The 21,813-nt window shown below is 43.5% G+C and overlaps 1 protein-coding gene across 2 annotated transcripts in view; it reads right to left on the reverse strand.

Moving 5' to 3' along the window:
- The window catches only part of CAPN6 (calpain 6), a 76,454-nt gene that overhangs the window by 11,241 nt on the left and 43,400 nt on the right, over positions 1–21,813 (reverse strand). For both annotated transcript variants that reach the window (XM_063313422.1, XM_063313423.1), the window contains exons 7-11: positions 20,203–20,280; positions 17,807–18,002; positions 16,001–16,123; positions 15,118–15,320; positions 14,364–14,485 (exon numbers count right to left, since the gene is read on the reverse strand). In XM_063313422.1, the coding sequence (XP_063169492.1) occupies positions 14,364–14,485; positions 15,118–15,320; positions 16,001–16,123; positions 17,807–18,002; positions 20,203–20,280 (722 nt within the window). The remainder of the gene's footprint in view (positions 1–14,363; positions 14,486–15,117; positions 15,321–16,000; positions 16,124–17,806; positions 18,003–20,202; positions 20,281–21,813) is intronic.

Here is a 21,813-nt window from a genome sequence, read left to right on the forward strand (position 1 = left end):
GATGCGCCAGGCTGAGAGGCGGAGGGACGACCCGGCGGGCGGCGACGGCGACGGCGGAGCCTGGATCCAGGAGCCCGACCGAGGGAGAACACCCCACCCTCCCCCCCGAGCGACGGGACGACGACCTTGCGAGGAGACCCAGAGAGAGGCACCAATGCCGCAAGAGAACCGGAGACACCCCGACCCGCAGCAGCTCCCGCAGAGCCCGAGGCAAGACGCAGAGGGGGCCAGGAGCCAGACCAGGACACCCGCCAAAGACTTTGGCATAAAGTTCGATGGGGACCCCTCGAAACTTTCCTTTTTTTTGACTAACGCGAGGTACTACCTCGAAGAATGGGGTCCCTGCTTCAGAACTGAGCGGGGAAAAATCAATGCCCTGGCCATAAAATTAAAAGGGCGGGCCGCCGATTGGTACGTCCAATTGTGCCAATCAGGCGCCCGGGCGCTGCAGGACAGCACGGAATTCCTGCAGGCACTAGAAAGGCACTTCAGGGACCCCCTGGAGCAAGAAAAGGCAAAAAGGGCGCTAGAGACACTTAGACAAAGCCCGCGCTCCGTGGCTGAGTATGCCATGGAGTTCCAAGCCCTAGCCGGAAAAGTGGACACTTGGTCTCAATCGACACTGATTGAGAAGTTCAAACACGGACTCAACTTAAACGTCCTCCGGTGGGCGCTTGGCCGCGACAACCCCAGCTCCCTCACGGGGTGGATCCATCTGGCAGCGGAAGCGGAGAACGCTCACGACACGTTCCTCCACGCAAGAAGGGAAACGCAACAGATGGAGACAGCGAGACCCCCACGCACCAGCGCAAGGCAGGTGAGGGCGAGACCCCAACCCTGGAAGGAGGAACGGGACAGACGCTTCGCTAAAGGGCAATGTTTCACGTGCGGCAGGGAAGATCACAAAGCAGCCGCATGCCCCAAAACGACGCCCAGAGAGAGCCCAAGGAGGGCACAAACAGCACCAACCCCAGCGCCAAGAAAGCGACCAGCAGCAAAGGGGGAGTACCGACGCAGACACGGCCCCTACAGTTCAGAGGAGGAGGAAAGCAACCCCGATGAGGCGGCGGGAAACGACAACCACCTGGCCTAAGGGGCGCCGAAGGACAGGTGGAGGACACTGACAGGCGCTTCGACAAAGGGGTGAGTGAGGAATGCCCCACCCTCTACGTCCGTGTCACCCTCACCCATCGAAATAAAACCGAAAAGGTCTGGGCACTCATTGATTCGGGTTGCTCCAAAAGCCTCATGCACCCTGACCTGGCAGCCGCACTCGACCTCCGCTGCTATCCACTTCAGCACCACCTGGTGTTCTCGCAGCTCGATGGATCTGTAGCGGGAGGGGGCCCGGTCACCCAATACACCGGAGAAACCGCGCTACGGCTCGGCAGCCACGAGGAAAAATTGGCTTTCATCGTGGCACCGGTGGGGCAACCCCGACTCATACTGGGGATCCCATGGCTCGTGCAGCAAAACCCAGTCATCAACTGGAGAACCAGAGAGATTAAGTTTGCTGACGGGCGTTACCAAGCACCTTCAGGGAACAGGGTTCCCCGAGCAGCCATGGGGGGGGGCGACGACAACTGCGGAACACAGAGAGACAGCACTGCCAGAGGGACTGCCAACCAAATACGGGGATTTCGCCGACGTTTTCGGTGAGAAAGAGGCGGACAAACTCCCCCCCCCACAGAAAGACGGACTGCACCATTGAACTGGTCCCGGGGGTACCCCTACCCAAACCAAAAATATATGCTATGACCCAGCGAGAGCTAGCTGCATTAAGGGACTTCATAGACAAAAATCTGGCGAGAGGTTTTATCGAGCCAGCAAACTCTCCAGTGGGAGCGCCAGTCCTCTTTCGCGAGAAAAAGGACGGGTCATTGCGGCTCTGTACAGACTACCGCGGATTAAACGCAGCAAGCATTTCAAATAAATACCCCTTACCCTTAATAAAGGACATTCTGTCCCACCTGGTAAAGGGTAAGGTATTCTCCAAACTGGACATAAGGGAAGCCTACTACCGCATACGGATACGGGAGGGGGATGAGTGGAAGACTGCTTTCAATTGCCCATTGGGGGCGTTTCAATATAAAGTACTCCCATTCGGATTGGCAGGAGCACCGGGGGTATTCATGCAGTTAATTAATGAGGTCCTGCGTGACCACCTTTTTAAGGGGGTTTTGGTTTACCTGGATGATGTATTGATCTACACAGAAACAGAACGTGAGCACGAACGCTTGGTAAAGGACGTGCTCAAGAAACTTCGCAAGGCAGAGCTGTTTGTAAAGCTCTCCAAGTGCGAGTTTCACAAAAAACAAATTGACTACCTAGGGTATAGGATTTCTGCTAAAGGGATAGAAATGGACCCCAGCAAGGTCCAAGCCATCCTGGCGTGGGAACGCCCACGCACGAGGAGACAGCTGCAAAGCCTCCTGGGATTCACTAATTTCTACAGGGGGTTCACGCCCAGGCTGGCAGAGACTATTTTGCCCCTAACTAACCTGCTAAAGACTAAGGGCTTGGGGGACACGCGCAAATCGAGGAACCCGGGGGCGCTACTGAATTGGACAGCTGACTGTCAAACGGCTTTCGAGAGACTGAAAACCCTCTTCACAGCTGAGCCAGTGTTACAACACCCCGACCCCACCAAGCCTTTTGTGGTGCAGGCAGATGCCTCCGACTTTTCCATCGGAGCCATCCTGCTCCAAAAGGACTCCGACAACCACCTAAAGCCCTGCGCCTACCTTTCCCGCAAATTCTCCGAAACGGAGCGGAGATGGCACATATGGGAAAAGGAGGCGTTTGCAGTGAAGACAGCCTTGGAAACGTGGCGACATCTGCTGGAGGGGGCCTCCTGCCCCTTCGAGGTCTGGACGGACCACAAGAACCTGGAGGCACTCAGCACACCAAAACGACTCAGCCCGAAGCAGGTGTGATGGGCTCAGTTTTTCAGCCGGTTCAATTTCACGCTGAAATTCATACCGGGCAAGAAAAACTTCTTGGCAGATGCCCTTTCCCGACGGCCACAGGACGACACGCAAGCCTCCGACATCGTAGGAACAGTATGGACCGAGAAACAGCTCGGCTGCCCAGCTGTCACGCGGAGCCAGACAAGGAATCAGCGCACGCCAGCACGAACGGCGGGGAGCAATCGGAGCCGACGCTCAATTTCACCGAACTGGCAACAAAGACTCACACAAGCACTACAGCAAGATACATGGTTGCAGAATAACCAACAACATGTATCTTTCAAAGACAACATCGCCTGGAAAGAGAAAGCCTTGTACGTGCCCGAATCACTGCGGGGGGAAATCTTACACAGAGTGCACGATGACAAATCTGCAGGGCATTTTGGGTTTGTAAAAACCCTCCACCTAACGAGGAGGCAATTTTGGTGGCCAAACCTCAGAAAGGACGTAAAAGACTACGTAGGCAACTGCCCCATATGTGCCACCACCAAACGTAAAGGAGGGAAACCCCACGGGCTGCTACAGGCGGTAGCCAGCCCCTCCCGGCCATGGGAAGAAATTTCCATGGATTTCATTGTGGACCTCCCACCCAGCCAAAGAAAAACTGTGATATGGGTGGTAAAAGACTATTTCTCGAAACAAGCACACTTCATCCCGTGCGCGACTATCCCCTCCGCACAACAGCTGGCACGTTTATTCCTAACACACATATACAGGATCCACGGCGCCCCCTACAGGTTGGTGACCGACAGAGGCACACAATTCACGTCAAAGTTTTGGCGGGAATTTTTAAAACTAATCGGAACCAAGCAAGCACTGTCCACTGCGTGGCATCCAAACACGGACGGATCCACAGAGATCCTAAACTCAACACTTGAACAGTTCCTGAGGGCATTCATAAATTATCAACAGGACAACTGGGTAGACCTACTATCTTTTGCAGAGGTGGCCTATAATAACGCGGTACACCAGAGCACTGGCCACACCCCTTTTAAGGTGGTCTATGGAAGGGACTTTGTACCGATACCAGAATTGCCGCAACCTGAAACCCTGCCCTGCTCACCAGACGATTGGGCGGCACAGCTGGCAACAACCTGGCCAATCATCCAAACGGCCCTAGCAGACGCACAAACAACGTACAAAAAATATGCGGACAACCACAGGGCGGAGGCACCGAACTACAAAGTGGGAGATAGGGTCTACCTCTCCACTAAGTTCATAAAAACCTCGCAACCCTCGAAGAAATTGGCACCGAAATTCATTGGACCTTTTAAAATCATACAGGTAATCAACCCAGTTACTTTCAAACTGGAACTGCCTTACAATTTGAGACGGGTCCACCCAGTGTTTCATTGTGCACTACTGAAGCCAACGAGCACATCCAAATGGCATACGGAAGAACCTCCACCCCCACCCATAATGATAGACAACCAACAACATTTTGAAGTAAAAGAAATACTGGACTCAAGAAAGCAAAGAGGAACACTACAATACCTCGTGAGATGGAAACATTTCTCACACCCAGAGTGGGTCCAGGCACGACACGTCATGGCTAGACAACTAACAAGACAGTTCCATGAGGCATACCCGGAGAAACCAGCACCATAGAACATCTTTGGGGGGGCAGCATGTCATGACCTCGTTGCAAGGCACAAAGAGCCTCACAACGTGGATCATGATCATTAAGGAAAAGGAGGAAGAAGATAATCAAACCAGGGATTAACACAAGCACCCAAAGACACCCACACCCATGATCCCATAAACAACTGAAAGGAGAGACGTCAGAGGAGTGAAGATAAGGAGCACATGGTGCCCCGGAGGACACAACCGTTGCAGGGAGACAAAGAGGACACCGGGGAAAACGCCCAAGCAGCCATCAAGGGTCCCATCAAGAGGGATCGGGGCATTGAGGGGTGGGGAAGCCCGGGGCAATACAGGAGGGTATAAAAGGGGCACCCCCACACTACCTACCCCGTTCCCGTTTTTCGTTCTGTCAGCTATCATTCCAATAAACCAGAAATCCTTAATATCCATTAAGTGAGTCTGTGTCTTATTGCGAAGCGAGGCTGGCCCTGACAATTGATAACTGGCAAATAGAGGGAGAAAATGTAGAAGCAGTGAAAGACTTTGTATTTCTAGGTGCAAAGATTACTGCAGATGCTGACTGCAGTCAGGAAATCAGAAGACGCTTAATCCTTGGGAGAAGAGCAACGACAAATCTCGATAAAATAGCCACAAAGAGTCAGAAGCGACTGAACGAATAAACAACAACATTTCCATGAGAGTCTGCCAATCATTACAGAGAATTGTTGTCCTGACAACATAAAGCTCTTCGTAACGTTCTTGGCATTTAGTCATACACTTAATAAGATTCCTAGAAGAAGAAAATGATTATTTTTATGTCTCAGCAATTGTTGCTTTAAGCCAGGTAACCATAGGTACAACAGGTGTCCCAAGGAGAACAAACAGTGAGCATAACAGTGACCCACTTGGGGATCCAGAAAAAGTCTGGTTCTGCTGGTGGGCTGGACTGGTAAAAAATGGAAGTAGGCAAAGGAAAACATTTCTCAATATTGGGAATGTTGTGCCAACTAGCAGACAGGCTGTGAAAAGCACACATTTTTCAAGGACTAGGCGGGGAAATTGCACACATTCTCAGCTCTGATGAATGTGATCCAATGTCCTTTATCTGACAGATTAGAAACAAGCTGAGTTTGGCAGTCTCTGTTTCCTCAACAGAATGCCATGGAACAACATTGTTCCTTGGATATTTTGGGACAGAAATAATGGTAGGAATGAGCAGAGCAGAATAAAAGCAATTTGTTTTATTGTCTGCATTATGAGGCAAGTGGTTTAGCAGAAAAGTCATCCTGGGAGGACATCTTTCATAATTCTTCCCATGGGATTTAATTAAAATGTAAGAAAATAGAGAAGATGCAGACTGCTGAAGACAGGATTGTACAATGATAATCTGGGTATAACTTGGAATCAGTTCCTCTAATTTTGTTGCACACTGAAAAAAAAACCTTTGATATGGTTCAGATTGAATTTATTTAGTGTGTTAGAGGTCTTCATCATCTTTGAACTCAATTTGGTATCTTCAATCTGGAATTCAGTTTGGTATGTTCACCCCATGGCTGGAGTTATTACAAACACATTTGTCTTCAGCTCTTGAGTTACATTGCGGCACCTGTGAAAGATGCCCCTTCTCTTCTTTCATCTTCAATCTGGTTGCCAAACCACTGACTTCTTCTATGAGACAGTTACAAGATACTAAAGGTGTAGTGGCACTAAATATAAATTGTCCTTATTTGTTCTTGATATTACGGGTACCCTTGATAATTATGCAATGCCATTGCCAAAGCTTACTGAAGTTATAGAGCAATATGGTTTATACTCTGGTTATACCACTGACTGGAAAAAGTCTAATTTGCTGCTCTTAGGTTCCAATATATCTATTTAGAGATTAGGATTTATAATTTGTACTGACTCTGTAGAGAGCCAGTTTGGTGTAGTGGTTAAGGCACTAGGCAAAAACTGGGAGACCGTGAGTTCTAGTCTCACAATAGGCAGAAAGCCAGCTGGGTGACCTTGGGCCAGTCCCTCTCTCTCAGCCCTAGGAAGAAGGCAATGGCAAACCATTTCTGAAAATCAGGCCAAAAAAACTGCAGGGACTTGTCCAGACAGTCTCCAGGAGTCAACACTGACTTGAAGGCACAAAAACAAAACAAAACACAAAACCCCTGACTCCATATAAACACTTTCTCAAAATATATCACAATATGTTGAATTCAATATATCTACATGCATTGATACAATTTCAGTAGGTAGAACTCAATGGTTGTAGCTTCCATTAAGTCTCTGGGGTAAGATAACATTATTAAAATGAATATAACATTGAGATTAATGTATATTTTATGAAAGGTTCCATTGTTAATCCCTATTAGATATTTAAACAGATAAATTAACGAGAACAATTTTATGGCTGGCTAAACCCTTGGCTGAACTGAGGTTATTTTATGGTGACAGCAGCTTCAGCTTGACAGATTTTCAATTATATCATTCAGCTTTTATACTATATTCCTGTGGAATCAGACCTTTTATGAACATTCCCCTCTTTGGCTATTTGGGGAGTAAGTGTGTAATACCTCTGAAATCTTGACTAGTTTTAGGGCCTAGGTATATTAAATATTGTTACAAGTTTGTAAGCTGCCAAACTTCTTTGGTTATTAACAGGCAAGTGGTTATGTTTTGATCCCAAATCACAAGATAAATTGATATTGTAGAATAAGCCAGTTTTGAAAATAGTGGGGAAGATGGTTTATCGGAATGGTGGGAGACGATAGCATCAATACTTTGCATCAGTTGATTTCTAATGGTAGTTTCAAAGAGTTTGAGAAACTGTGTTTTGCATATGAGTTATTCATAATATTTACTTGGCAACAGATACAGTTGAAACATGTATTACCTAAATGGAATGGCCTGGGTGCTCCAGCACTCTTAGAGATAACTGCAATTTTATTAACCTTAAAAAAATGCAGTGGTTGAATGGAAACCAGCAATCCAATTTTATAAGGAATTAAAATGTAAGTGGTTAGTGTTAACTACAGAGATGAACCAAGGACGAATGGGAATGTTTAATTTTGGAGGATCAATTGATCTAGTTGCTAAGAAATCTCAATGAAACTTTTTATGATTTAAAAATGAAATTAATTAAGCAGAAAATATTATTTCCCGTTCCTTTGAAGTGTATTTAAAAAGGGCTGGATTTTATTTTATTTTACTTTGTGGAATATTGGATATTGGAACAAATCTGAAAGCTCTTTAGCACATACGATTTGGTCTTGTCCAGCTACAGCCTTGATGAATTTCTAATTATTACATACAGTATGTCAATACAATTTGGAAAGAAATAGTTAAGAACGTTAACGTGATGTTGAATTACAGGGAATTTGCCATCATATGAAGAACTTTGGCTCTGTCAGGCCTGGCAAAGAAGATAATTTAACTGGAAATAAATTTGCTGTCTTGATTTTAAGGCATTGATCCAGGTTATGAGTTTGCTATCTATTCCTGAAAAGTTACTGTGTTCTAAAAATGAGGAAGCAATCAGTTTCTATATGGCCTAATTTTAATTATACAGATAAAATCAATTTGATATTGATACCTATGAATATTATATGGATCTTTTCCTCCTTCTCGCTAATTAGTTTTTTCTACTTTTTTTGTTATGTTTAGTTTATCTCAGTCACCATAAGTAAAAGAACATCACTTTCCACCTGTAAGAATTTTACCAAAAAATCTTTTCTCCTTTGAAATAAATTTTGAAAGCAATTTTTCTTTCATCAGATTGGATGAGAATAGCAGAAAAATACTGGATATAGAGAGAGATTTAGATTTAGATTTATTTCTTCTTTTTTAGATTTAGATAGAGATACTGTATATGTATATAGTATAGGGACGCGGTGGCGCTGCGGGTTAAACAGCTGCGCTGCTGAGCTTGCCAATCGGAAGGTCGGCGGTTCGAAACCGTGCGGCGGAGTGAGCTCCCGTTGCTAGTCCCAGCTCCTGCTCACCTAGCAGTTCGAAAACATGCAAATGTGAGTAGATCAATAGGTACCGCTTCGGCGGGAAGGTAACGGCGTTCCGTGCAGTCATGCTGGCCACATGAGCACGGACGGGTCCTTACGGACAACGCCGGCTCCAAGGCTTAGAAACGGAGATGAGCACCGCCCCCTAGAGTCGGACACGACTGGACTTTACGTCAAGGGAAACCTTTACCTTTACCTACAGTATATGCATTGCAGTAAATTGAATCCCTGTAAAGAGCATACATGGTTAACAACCTTTTTGCAATGTGTGTTGAACTGGATTCAGGAATTCACCTAAGATACAGTGGTCTTATTCTGAGTTATCAACAGAAACTATAGAGGATTAATATTCCTGGGATCACCTTCATGATTCTAGTTTTTTGCATGTCAAGAATATAAATGACAGAAGCTTCAAGAGTGTAGCAACCTTGAGATCCCAGAAAGCTTACAGACTACCAGAGCTTCACAAAATCTTTTATGTCTTTAAATTACAGCAGGACATTCACCAACAGGCAGACACAAAGGTCTTCTTGCGTGCATTTTCCTTTTGAGTGAATGTACTGAACAGGACAGGCAACTTCCTGTTAAGAATTCCTGATAGATTTGATTGCTAGAAATACTGGGAAATATAACGGTTGCTTTCTTGGAGGGGCCTTCAACCTTTCAGGAACCCAGAACACCTGAAGCTGGGACAACCAGGCATGATTGGGCCTCTGCAAGGCCCAGGTGAGTTTAATCTGCTGGCCGAGCCCATGTGAATACAGACTGAGAGATTGCAGAGTGCTTTAGTTTAATGAAAGCTCCTTGGGCAGCAAAGGGTCTACTCAAGAGTAGAAGCCTGTCTAATTAGCTAGTCCTTGATGAGCAACTGCTGATGCTAGGTGGAGTTTCTAAGGCAGCCTTATAAAATCCTTCTGTGGGAAGCAGACTCGTGTTGAAGTAGCATCTGTGTTGCTGGTGGTGGAGTCAAAGGTAGGTTATATTTCTGATTCTACTTTGGCATTGTTTGCTTGATAATTGTGTTGACTGAATTTCTGACCCTTGTATTCTAACTTGCCTTATCTCTGTGTTCTTCCCTGGAACATTTCTCTAATTGGTTACTTCTCATTCCTCTGTGGTATTTCTCTTGGTAATGCTTAGAAGAGTTGGTGTGTTTGATCATCTTTTCCTCAAAACCCATGAAGGTAGCAATTTGGGGAAGGGTAGGACTTTAAATGCAAAGGTTTCATCTTGTTCAAGGTCTTCTTCTCATCTTATAGACCAGGAAATTGTAATGGAACCACAGTTAGGTTTATTCTTTCCTATTATTCTAGATGAACTAGTTAATCATGTTATTCCTGAGAGTTCAAGGCAAAAAGAGATTGATATTTCTACCTATCTCCTTCCAAACTTTCTCTCCTGACTTTTCCTTTCTTATTTGATATCCTAGGCCTGTGTTTCTCAATCTCAGCAACTTTGAGATGTGTGGACTTCAACTCCCAGTATTCCCTCAGCCAGCATGGGGGAATTCTGGAAGTTGAAGTCTACACATCTTAAAGTTGCAGAGGTTGACAAACAACATCCTAGTCTTTGGTGACAGTACTAACTGAACTATTTGCTCTCTTTCTGCCTTTGCTGTTCAGTCCCCTTGCAAACTGTTCCTTTGTCTTTAATCTCTGAATGCTTCTGAGAAGTCATGGCCACCCATGCTCCTTTCTTGTTGAGCATCAGGACTAAGACAGTTGCCCCCCCCCAACTGCCAATGGCTTTTGGCCTCATTTGAATGCTAATTCGGCAGTACCAATTGAAGCAAATATTAGTAGCTCAGGGTTGAACTGTGGAGTCCTTGGTGCTCTCTGAGCCTGGTTGTTTTCTTGTAGAAGTTTCATTATCAGACTGGGCAACATCTTCAGTGGGAAGAGGGAGTAGGCCTTGCTCTCATTTTATATACTGTGGCTTGTTTTGCTTTCTCCTTGGGAGTTCTTTGATTGGGCTGTTGTTTGCTGCTTGGTTGATTGCCTGAGTTAATAGTTTGTTGATTAGGGTGTATTGTGCTGTTTGATGGTTCCTAGTTGAAACTATGGTTGAGTCTGTCCATGTGTTGTGCTATTAAGGAGTTCTCATTGTGTCTTCTGACTGCTAGTTGGTGTTCATGGATGCGCTCTGCCAGTCTTCTGCCTGCCTGTCCTACATAGTGGCTGTTACAGTCTTTGCATTGTATGTTGTAAATAACTCATTTTTTTCTTCTTGGGCTATTGGGTCTTTTGGGTTGCTTAATATGTTTTGAAGAGTTTTAGTTTATGTGCTACGGTGATGCCATGTGGTTGAAACAGTCTATTGGTGGTTTCTGAGATGTTTCTGATGTATGGCAGTGTTACCCTTTTCATAGTTTCCATTGGTACTTTTTGATAAAGTTGAGCAGGTATCCATTTTGTTGGAAGATGCTGTACAGATCTTCTTTTTTCTGGTGTTCTGGGTTGCTGCAGTGTGTAAGCGCTTGTCTGAATAATGTTCTTACACAGTTTCTCTTGTGGGAGGTTGGATTGTTACTGTGGTAATGGAGCACTCGCTAATTCAGTAGTTGTGGGGGCTGTGTCTAATGAGCATACTCAAAATATTGAAAGCATGTCATGGATGCTTGCATGAAGTAAAGGATTTTCTATTTACAGCCAAACTGGGGTGCACGGCTGGTCACAAAACTGAAATTGCTTTTTTCTCAATTGACCAGGGGATGGAGTTTGAAAAAAAGACAGGACTTTGATTGTGTCTGTCATCTTGACTCTTTGCCCTTCCTCGTGGATGCCCCTGGATCTAGATAACAGATATTTAAGTATCAGTGTATTCCACAGAGCTTCACAGAAACACAGCCCACCTCCTGGTGTTCAGCAGCCACAAACATTTGTTTTATTGATCTGTCAGTGGTGCCTTAAAAACCTGAGAAATCATCAGTCACCTCCCTTTCCTGTCCTTGCATCTTCAGGGAATATTAAAAGCATTCTGCAGAGAGGATCTAAAAATAGCAGTTTGAGCTGAGAAAATGGCTGTTTCTAAACTGTCTTGTTGCTTGCTCATTGTTCTGTTATTTGGGTCCCAGCCAACAGCATGAAGATGATTTACTTTCACTGTCCTATGGCATTCAAACAAAATTACAGTCTATCAAATTAAAGCTGGAAACTTGTTGGACAATCTAAGGTCTGGTGCTAGATTTCTTAAAGAAACAACTTACAGTAGCTGGTTTAAGAGACAGCTCCATGCAGGATCACTACAGAATTAAGGGGAAATCTCATAACCAATTGCTTGTGAATGCTCTTGAGTCAATGCTTCTAAGTGGGTTCTTATAGAACTGTCCTCCATATTTTTTCCCTCTACAGATTTTTTTTCTAGATGTAAACATCTGTAAGGGATGAGTCAAAATTGGCAAGATGGTGGATTAGTATTGGGATGCACCCCTCTGGAATGTGCACACAAAAGAGGTGGGCCTTGCATTATGATCTGTCCACCTTCTTGCTGATTTTGATACCCTCCCCCTTTGCAGATATCAATATCTCTGGAAATCTTGAATGACTGCTTATTCATTTTATTTATCTCCCATCTTTTCTGAAATCTGGAATGGTTTATTTCCTTTAGTTTGCTCCTACATTCATCCTTAAAAGTTTGTGGGGCTCTTTTGATGCTTCAGGGAGCAGATGTTGAGTGAATAGTTTTCACAGCCCCTCAAGAACTCAGGTTCAGAGGGAGATTGCTTGGCCCCAAGTCAACTGGTGTGCTGTTTATGGCTGAGGGTGGACTTAGACTAGGAGTGGGGAGATTCAGGTTCAACACCCTAATGACAATGCTGAATTGGCTTCTGATACCAATTTACATGTGTGGATTGGGCCAACTGGGGTGTATAAGCAGCATCCATGTTTGGAGACTGAACTTTATTTTTTATGCAACTGTAGTTATTTGCTGTGCAGAATAATGTCACAAAAGCTGAAGGGTTTGCCATTTTCTCTCTTCCTCTACTAAAAATCTGGCTGTTTTAATGAGATTTGTCAAATTTGTATCAAGAGGTGACGGTGACAGACAAGCAGTGGTTATGAGTGTCTATTACACTCATAATGGTTATGAGGGTCTATGAGTGGTGGTCTAAGATTGGCCAAGGGTTAAGGCTACAAGCAAAAAATCCTGTGTATAATTTTGACTTGGTTGTGATTTACTCAGACATAGCCTGCTCTATATCAGTCCTCTGTGTTCAGGGACTCTCTAGAATTTCAGCGCCTGCAATTACAAACCATTTGGGCTTTGTTGGACAAAGAGTGGAAGGCTGAGATTTGGGTCAAGTGTCACATGAGACCCCCTGTGAGATAGGGCTTCCTCCAGCACCAGTGGTCTGACTATGAGTGTACCATGGATGTGGGCTCAGATCTTTCTATTGTTTATGGAATTTACTAATCTAGGAATAAAATCTGAAGTCCCAGAGCTGCAACTAGTTATTAGGAATCTTGATTGTGATGCTCCCCAAGTCTTTGCCAAACATTCATTTTTAATGCAACAGATGGAGAAGATTAAATATGTGGAGAGGAACCATTAACTGTGTTCAACTGCTTTTTTTTAATCCGTTCAATCATGTCTGATTCTCTGAGACTGCCTGGAGAAGTCCCTGAGGTTTTCTGGGTAAGATTTTTCAGAAGTGGTTTGCCATTGCTGCCTTCCTAGGGCAGAGAGTGACTGGCCCAAGGTCACCCAGCTGGCTTTGTGCCTAAGGCAGGATGAGAACTCACCATCTCCTGGTTTCTAGCCTGAACCACTGCACCAAACTGGTCTCTCAATTTTTTAGTTACAATTTAATTGTTTATATTTTAATGCAATGGCATCAGATTCCTTTAGCCCTGCTAACCCCTTTGTCTTCATCGGTGAAGAGGGTGACCCTCAACCGGATTCAGGACACATGAAAGGCACACAGTTTATAAGGCATTTTCAACATTCCATGCCTTTTGCCCTTTGTTATCATGCCCATATCGGTCATCTTTGATTCCTTCAGTTTATCTTCCTTCCTGGTATCCCTCAAACTCTGGCAGTGCTTTCAGATAGTCCCAGCCTTCATCTGGTTCCAGTTTTCTTTTTTTCCTTTTAAAATAATCCAGAGCAGGCTGATGGGGAAAATGTCGGGTTAGCAAATGGCTCACACTAAGATCTAATTCTGGCTGAGGGGCAAACAATCTGATCTATAGGGGTTTTTGTTTCATAGAAGAGAGTAGCAGAAAAGCAAACAGTATTTAGACAGCAGAGGGCACTGCTTGATTTCTAAGTAATTGGCTTCTGCATTGCCTGTGTGCTAGTATAATTAGGACCGGATAAAGGCAGAAATCAATTACAGCTTTATCAGCAAAAGAATATATTTAGCAAAACCAGCAGTTGCTGCTTGATACATACAAGAGCATGGACAAATGCTCAGTAACCAAAAGGATCTCTATTACTGTAGTTTGAGCCATTCACATGCTCATTTCTGCATTACACTGAAAACCATTAAGCGTGAATCAAGCATGGAGAGTTCTAAGTGGTTAGACTGGTGTTTCGCAACCTTAAGATGTGTGGATTTAAACTCTCAGAATTCCCCAGCCAGCATGACTGGCTGGGGAATTCTGGGAGTTGAAGTCCACATGCCTTAAAGTTGCTAAGGTTGAGAAACACTGGGTTAGACTTTTTATAACTCTGCACTGTGTGGAGTTAAGCAACACAGTGAACCATGGCTGGGCACTCTCAGCTAAGGAAGGAATGAATTTATCAATATTGGCTTCTCTCAATATTTTATTAACTCGGATGACATTTTGGCAGTTCTTACCCCCTTGACTGTCTTGACTCTGGAGTCCTTCTACTCTGTAGACTTTAACAAGGGACACCCTCTTAGGGACACCAAGCAGGATATCCAGAAAAGTCAACCTGGGTTTATTCAGCTTCAGCTCCCTGAAATATCAAAGTGAAATAGGTCTGTAGGTTCCAGAGAAAGGTTAGTAGATACACACATTCCACATAGAATACTGAGCTTTATGGCTTAGTTAATACAATATGTTCAAGCCAAGGATTAGCCATGATTGTTAAATGAAGCATAGTTGATATACACAGGGCTAAAAATAAAACTTGCTAAATCATACACAATGATGGCTTTATTTTAGTTCATTGTGTTGAATCACTCCAGATATTGTCTGTTAGCCATCAGCTATTTATGATGATAAAAATTAGAACCAACACATTCTATGGATGATTAATTTCAATGCATTTCAAATGATGTTTGTCATTCCATGGTATCACCTAGCTGTATACCTAATACCTCTGATTATTTTACAGTGTGGAGAAGTGCCCCAAAATGAATGAAAATCATGGGAAGACAAAGAACACCGTTTTCATCACACACACACAAAATGCAGTCACCACCAAAGTGTTTGAAGCATTCATCTTGTTCACTGTATTTCCATGAATTACCTCGTTTCCTTCATGCATTGCATCAGTTTTCCCTTATCAAATACTTGGAAGTTTCAGCTAGGGCTAGAAAAAGTGGGGAAGAGAAAACAATGTCCTATTGCCAGTAGTAGCAGTACCTAAGTTCTGATGGAACATCTGTGAAGAGCCTCAGAATAAATTCTTCTTCAATGTTTGGGGCAAAGGTGGTTGGGATCAAAAGGTATCGGCCTTGCTTGAGAAGCACCTTCAAGTACACAATGCGATTGCTAATGTAGTTGAAGTTAGTTATCCTCTCTTGTATTTTCAACTGGTGCAAGCGATATTCTCTATTATCTTCCACCTAAGATTGGAAAGCAGATGTGGGTATGATACGTTCTTATTCACAGGGTACTTGGCTTGTCAAAAGCTATTTTCATATGTTGGGCTCCAACAATTAAGCTGAACTGCACTCAAACGCTTGTTCAGGGCATGCATGTGAAAACAATCTTACGGGTTGTCCTTGCTTAACTACGGTAATTGGGACTGGCAACTCCATTGGTAAGTGGCGTGGTCATAAAGCAGAAAATCCAAGTGATCATGCTGATTTATGACAACAGTTCGGGTTGCTGTTAAGCAAGTCCTGCATGGTTATAAAACGTGACATCACATGACTGTGACTTGCAACTTCCTGCCAGCTTCCCTGTTGACTTTGCTTGTCGGAAGCAGGCAGTGAAGATTGCAAATGGTGATCATGTGACTGCGGGATGCTGCTGTAACCCTTGTGATTGTGCATTAGTTGCCAAGCACCTGAACTGCAATCATGTGACCAGGGGGATGTTTTGATGGCTGGAATTTCAAGGACTGATTGTAAGTCCCATTCATTCAGCACTGTCATAACTTTGGTTGCTGAATGAGTGGTCATTAAGTGAGGACTACCTGTACATGAAGATAGGTCTTTTTGCTGTTTCTGCCACATGAGTAAAAAATACAACATGTTATCTTCAGGGCAATTGTCTTGAGGGCAGGCAGATAGAGACCTACCTTGAAGATTTCAAAGCCAATAAAAAGGTTAGCTCCTGCACCTTCTTTCTTGTGAATACGTTGGTCCTTCTGCTGTAGCGAGATCAACACTTGGTCCTCTACCTTCTTCACATCAAAGATGTACTGAAAAAGTAAGAGAAACAGACCAAGCTGCTATGAGTATGGTCTATGAAAATAGACGTAATCAAAGAGCTGGGAAGCAGTTCTGTTACTAAGACTTTGTGCAAGGTGATACTTCTGTGAACAAACTGACATTAGATCTTTCCAGTGCTATACATGTGTTTGTATATAGCAACCTTACATAGCAGTTAACACAACTTTCCCCAACTGAGTGCAATCCAGATGTGTTGAAGATCAATCTCCGTCATCTCCCAGCTTGTAGGCCCTTTGAATGCTGAAGTACAACACACCTGGAAAAAACTAAATTTGGAAAGGCTGAGTTCTCCAAGAAAACCCAGAAGCATTCATTACGCCTTTTCATTTGGAAAGTAAAACATTTGACTAAGAATGTGTTAGGCTTTTAAGCATGATGAAAAGTTGCATGGCTGATAGTCTTTGCCTGATATGTTTAGCAATCTAGATTGCTAAACTCTTATTGTCATGTGATACTACATGTCTCTGATGGAGACTAATTCTGACTTACAGGAGACTATATCAGCCTTATTGATGGAGCCTCTGAAGGTATCTGCTTGGCCAATGTTGGAAGATGGAATGCCAGAAAAATGTAAGTAACCTAACTCCAGGGTTGACGTGCTGATGAATGTAGTGGAATAAGGCTATGGACAAGAGATGGATCAAAAGTTAAACCTGTAGGACTCAGTCCAAGGATTAGTTTTCTATGCTAGTTTTATTCTTCTTAAACCCTATGGAACTGGATCGATACTGTTCATCCTGGGGTAGTTGCAGGAATGAAAATGATGGGTGCCTACTTTCAAATAAGGTTGACTGGCTGTGGAATCTGGGAACTTTGATACAAAAAGTTCTAATGGAATTAGTCACCAGAAGTTTAATTTCTCCAAATGTCACAATGCAGTTCATTGTAGGAAAAAGTACTGCAGTAGTTGTAGAAATGTGTACAGTATCTGGAGAGAAAAAGCCTAGAGATGTCTTTGGATACGTAGTTAAGTGCAATATTTATGCAGAGTTTTTAAACTGCACAATGCATAAAAGCAGCACAATGGGCGAGGCGAGAACCCAAGGAAAATAATATGGACCACTATTACACCTTCCCATGGCCAGAGGATATAGCTACTGCCAACTGGTTATATCTTACCCACAACTTCAAAAGTGGAACTTCTGGCATGTGTGTATCCAAGCAATTCTACCCCTCCACCCCCCAAAAAAACTTTTCAGGATTTAATGCTAAATTCTGAATTCTCATGTTAGCCATGGAGATGGCTATGCAATCCCAAGAAAAGATGTAGCTGCTTTAAAGAGTACTGGACAGGTGTTACATGCATGTCCATGCCTGCTCTGAATGCATTTGCTTTTTAAAAAAAATCTGAATGGCTGCATGGACCTTACTACATGCATAAGGAGTAGATTTATTTGCTGTTTCCAATGAATTAACATTCATGTAAATATAAAGAGAATGAAGCCCAAAGATGGTTTTACCCTGTCTTGTCCTTCCCAACCCCAATGTCAAGTCATGTCCCAGGTACCACATACTAAAAACAGTCATCACTAAAAAGCCAACTATAATCCTTGGCCTGGGGGTGGGGGGAGCTGTGCATCCTTACAAGTTTGCATAATTCTTTCAGCTCTGGAAAGATGAAGATGAAAGTACAAGGATAAATGGGTTCCAACCTGAGGGTTTTGGAGAAAAGTGGCTTTGTTGTTTAAACATCCCCCAGAGTGATTTAACAAGGGGTCTGGATTCTTTGTCCACTGTCCACGCATCATTTTCTTTTCCCAGGTCTTATGGATACTGAAGAAGGATGTGTTCACAATCCGGCAGACGTCCACATCAGTGAAGTTCTTGCACCAGTCTTCAAATGTCATCCTGACCCAAAGTGCATAAAAAAAAAATAAATCCTAAGCATATTGTTTAATTGGTGGGTGGGTCAGTAGGGAATGCTTCTTTAGTGATATAAAAATAACATTCTTTTCCAAAAATGTACAGTCCACTCCCTAGTTCTGAGATCAGCTGAGGCTGGAAAACAAACCAAAGCTTATTTTCCTTTTTTCATAAATCTTTTCAATTCTTTCCCTGAAGGATCTGGAGGAATGGAGCTCAGAATCTTAGGAATCCCTGCAGATGTACATAGTCCTAAGAATTATTAAAGGACAACCAGAGACCAGCCAGGTTTGCTGATGGTCACTTCCCACAGTTTTTAGTGGTCATGTTTTCTAGGGATCCTAAGTTGCTATTGAGCAACTTCTGAAAAGTCACTGTTATAATACTTAGCTTTATTTTATGTAGCATGTTTTAACCTTGATGCTTTTCTAAATGGAATATGGGTCATTGACTGCAGAAAAGGACAGACTGACTTGGTTCTGTACATCTGACCAGGTCAATGTTCTAGTCGCATCTCAGATTGCTCAGCAAGCACCGAACAGGGCTTTACAAATAGCAATGGCTTGTCGGTTTGCTTCTCAACAGCTAAGATTCTCTGATGTAAGTGATCATTTTATTCTTTTTCCTACATAATTAAAGGCCCAGTTATCATTGAGATTGCCTGTTCTTCACTAAACCTGCCCATCTGGTAAGATCTGGAAGAGATCCTGCTGAAGATGCCATCTCCAAAAGAGTCCCACCAGGGACCCATAGTAGGTTCTTTGCAAGAGCAGTGATCCTCTTAATGGACAGCTCCTCTTATTTATGTGAGTTATCTCCTCCCTGGTGGGTTTCTGTAACAAAATAAAAACATGGATCTGGGAGAAAGCATTCAGGGAATGTTAGATGTTGGAATCTACTCATAGGGTAGTGTCATTGTGAGACATACTGTTGAGTGTTGCAGTTTTGAATTTTCTGCTTTGTTTTTTTTTTCCTATGTTCACTGCTCTGAGCAATTGGAAGTTGAGCAGCATAGAAGAGGGAATGAATGAATGATGGGAATTTGTACCAGGGCAAAGTAGCTTCCTGTGCAGATAAGATAAAATCACTAAGGGTTATTGGAAGCAAAACTAAATACATATAGACATTGATTCAGCAACTGCAGTTTACTATTTTTCTTTGCTTACAAACCTTACAGAAGTTACAAGCGGTATATAACCGTTTCTCTTTCCACAGCTATTCTTTAACTTAGCATGTCTGCTTCCTTTAAATTGACATAGTTAGGGATGGAAGCGAAACATGCAGATACCTATTTTTTGTACAGGTACTTACGTTGGGTTTGTTTTTTCCTTCTTACAAGTAATGACAGTTAAAGTGCAGGATTGAGAATTTGGATCAGGATAGTACTACACCTTGTATCCGGAGACCCATTCTCCTAACCACCTCCATGGTTGCTTTTATGAAGAAAAGGTGGGGTTGAACTTCTTGTTGGGCCAAGTGAGAATGAGAGAAAGTCCGTGGGAGTATTAACAGGCAAGATTGTTAGTGGAACTGGAGGGAGGAGATGTGGCAGAAAGTATTGTGGGTGAGTAATTTTCCTTGAGATGAAGTAATGCCTCAGGATTCCAACACCTCAGGCACACCAGGAGAAAGGTCATCGGAGTCAACTTAATGGAAGAATACCAGGTCAGATGCTTGAGAGTGAAGATACCTAATGAAGGGTTAGATCACAAGAACTCCTGGAGACCAGCTGGTCCACTCTGGACAGATTATTAGTTTTGAATAGCTTTTCTGGATTTCTTCTAAAGATTAGTGGTTGGGTGTGGCTCTCAGGCTGAAACATAAGACTTCAATCTGGAGCAGATTACTGCTAGAGCAACATCTTTAAACTGGCCTTCTGGGCCCGAGTCTCTCTCAACTTTAATCCTGCATTCTGAACACAGGCAACTTCCTGTTGGACTGCTTCTGGATTTCACCTCAGTCTTACATTTGGAAAGTTGCCTGGTTTGAAATTAGATCATTGTACTTGATTCCAGGCTTACCTATGGAGTTAATTACTTTGGACAGTCAGTTTTTGTATTACCACCTTTGAAGCAGGACATTAAGGGCTGAGGACAAAAAAAGTGTGTGAAATGTGAGGAAGCTTTCAGGGCCCCAAATGCATGGGAGATAAGCTACGCTGCAGTAATGGGGTGTCTTTGCTCACCAAAATTCTCCATCATTTTCAAAGGTGAGTCCTAAACTTGTGCGCTCTGATTTGCTTACTCTTTTCCACTCCTCAGATCTAAAAGAAGAATAAAATAAGTTAAACACCTGTTTAATTTATTTATTTTTTAAAAATATAAAAGCTGCTAGCATTCAGACTAATGGTCTGTCATGGACAAGAGAAGCCAACTGTGACTGCTTCTCAAGGGTCTCCAAGAATGATAACTACCTAACCCAGTGTTTCTCACCCTTAGCAACTTTAAGATCTTTTTAAAGCAAAGCTGGCTGGGGAATTCTGGGAGTTGAAGTCCACACAGCTTAAAGTGGCCAAGGTTGAGAGACACCGTTCTAATCGGTATTCTTTTGTTCCCTTTAGCCAGAGATGCTATTCCAAAACTTCAGTGTGATTTCTCAATTTTTTTTTTGTGAAAGCGACTTTTTGTTTTCTACTTCATCCTCAGGTGATGGACAGTTCCTTTTAAATTCCTCTTAATGGTGTTTTTGAGATATTTTGTGGGGGGCTGCAAAGGGGGCACCAGCACTGGTGTTTTCCTTGGCGCATCTTTCCATCACTTTAAGCTTATTCTTTACAATCCACAAAGGCCCCATGTGAAGAGACCCCTCCTGTGATTTAATGGAAGTGTATAAAGTCAGGGAAATTGTAGATCATAGGAGAGAGGATGGTCTAATGAGACATTGTCCAATGATAGACCATTGACCTCAACCACCTTATCAGTGAACTGGAAGAACATCTCTGGGTAAGAATTTTTACCAAAATTATCTGCTTTGAAATCATTTTTAAAGCAAATTCTCTGTCATGGTATGTTCCTACCTTGGCCACCTGGACATTTATGCCTTGCTAGCCAAGAGAACAGCCTCCTTGCCAGTTCAAGTTAATTCAGCAGTTCGTCTGCTAAGAGGCCTTCGGGTGGGGTGGGAGGATCTCTGCCTTAATTAGTTAAGGGATAAATTGAGTTCTAAAAGTGAAAGTTATCCATTAGCTGAGATTTGTGTAACTTGAGCCTGGTCTCTCCAATAAATTTTGTTAACTTTCGTCTAGTGGTTAAGGCAGTGGGCTAGAAACCAGGAGACTGAGAATTCTAGTCCCACCTTGGGCACAAAAGCTGACTGGGTGAACCTTGGGCCAGTCCCCTCTCCCTCAGCCCAAGAGCCAATCAGGCATGGTATGAGAGTTCTAGTTCTGCCTTAGGCATCGAAGCCAGCTGGGTGACCTTGGGCCAGTCACTCTCTTCAGCTCTAGGAAGGAGGCAATGGCCAACCACTTCTGAAAAACCTTGCTTGGTTTCTAGCCTGATGCCTTCACCACTACACCAAACTGGCTCTCAAGGAGAGAATTAGAGATAGGTTATTTCATGGTATCAGGTTTTACACTTTCATTCTATCCCCTTCTTTTCTGAACATTAAATACAATTAAACTGTTTAAACCTGGAAAAAAATGGAGTGGCTTCTCATCTACTTTTCCTCCTCCAATCTGTTTACAAAGCAGTTTCCTACAGGCTAGAAACCAGGAGATGGTGAGTTCCAGTCCTGCCTTAGGCAGGAAAGCCAGCTGGATGGCCTTGGGCCAGTCCCTCTCTCTCAGCCCAAGAGC

The sequence above is a fragment of the Candoia aspera genome, chromosome 12, assembly GCF_035149785.1.
Source record: "Candoia aspera isolate rCanAsp1 chromosome 12, rCanAsp1.hap2, whole genome shotgun sequence".
NCBI lineage: Eukaryota > Metazoa > Chordata > Lepidosauria > Squamata > Boidae > Candoia > Candoia aspera.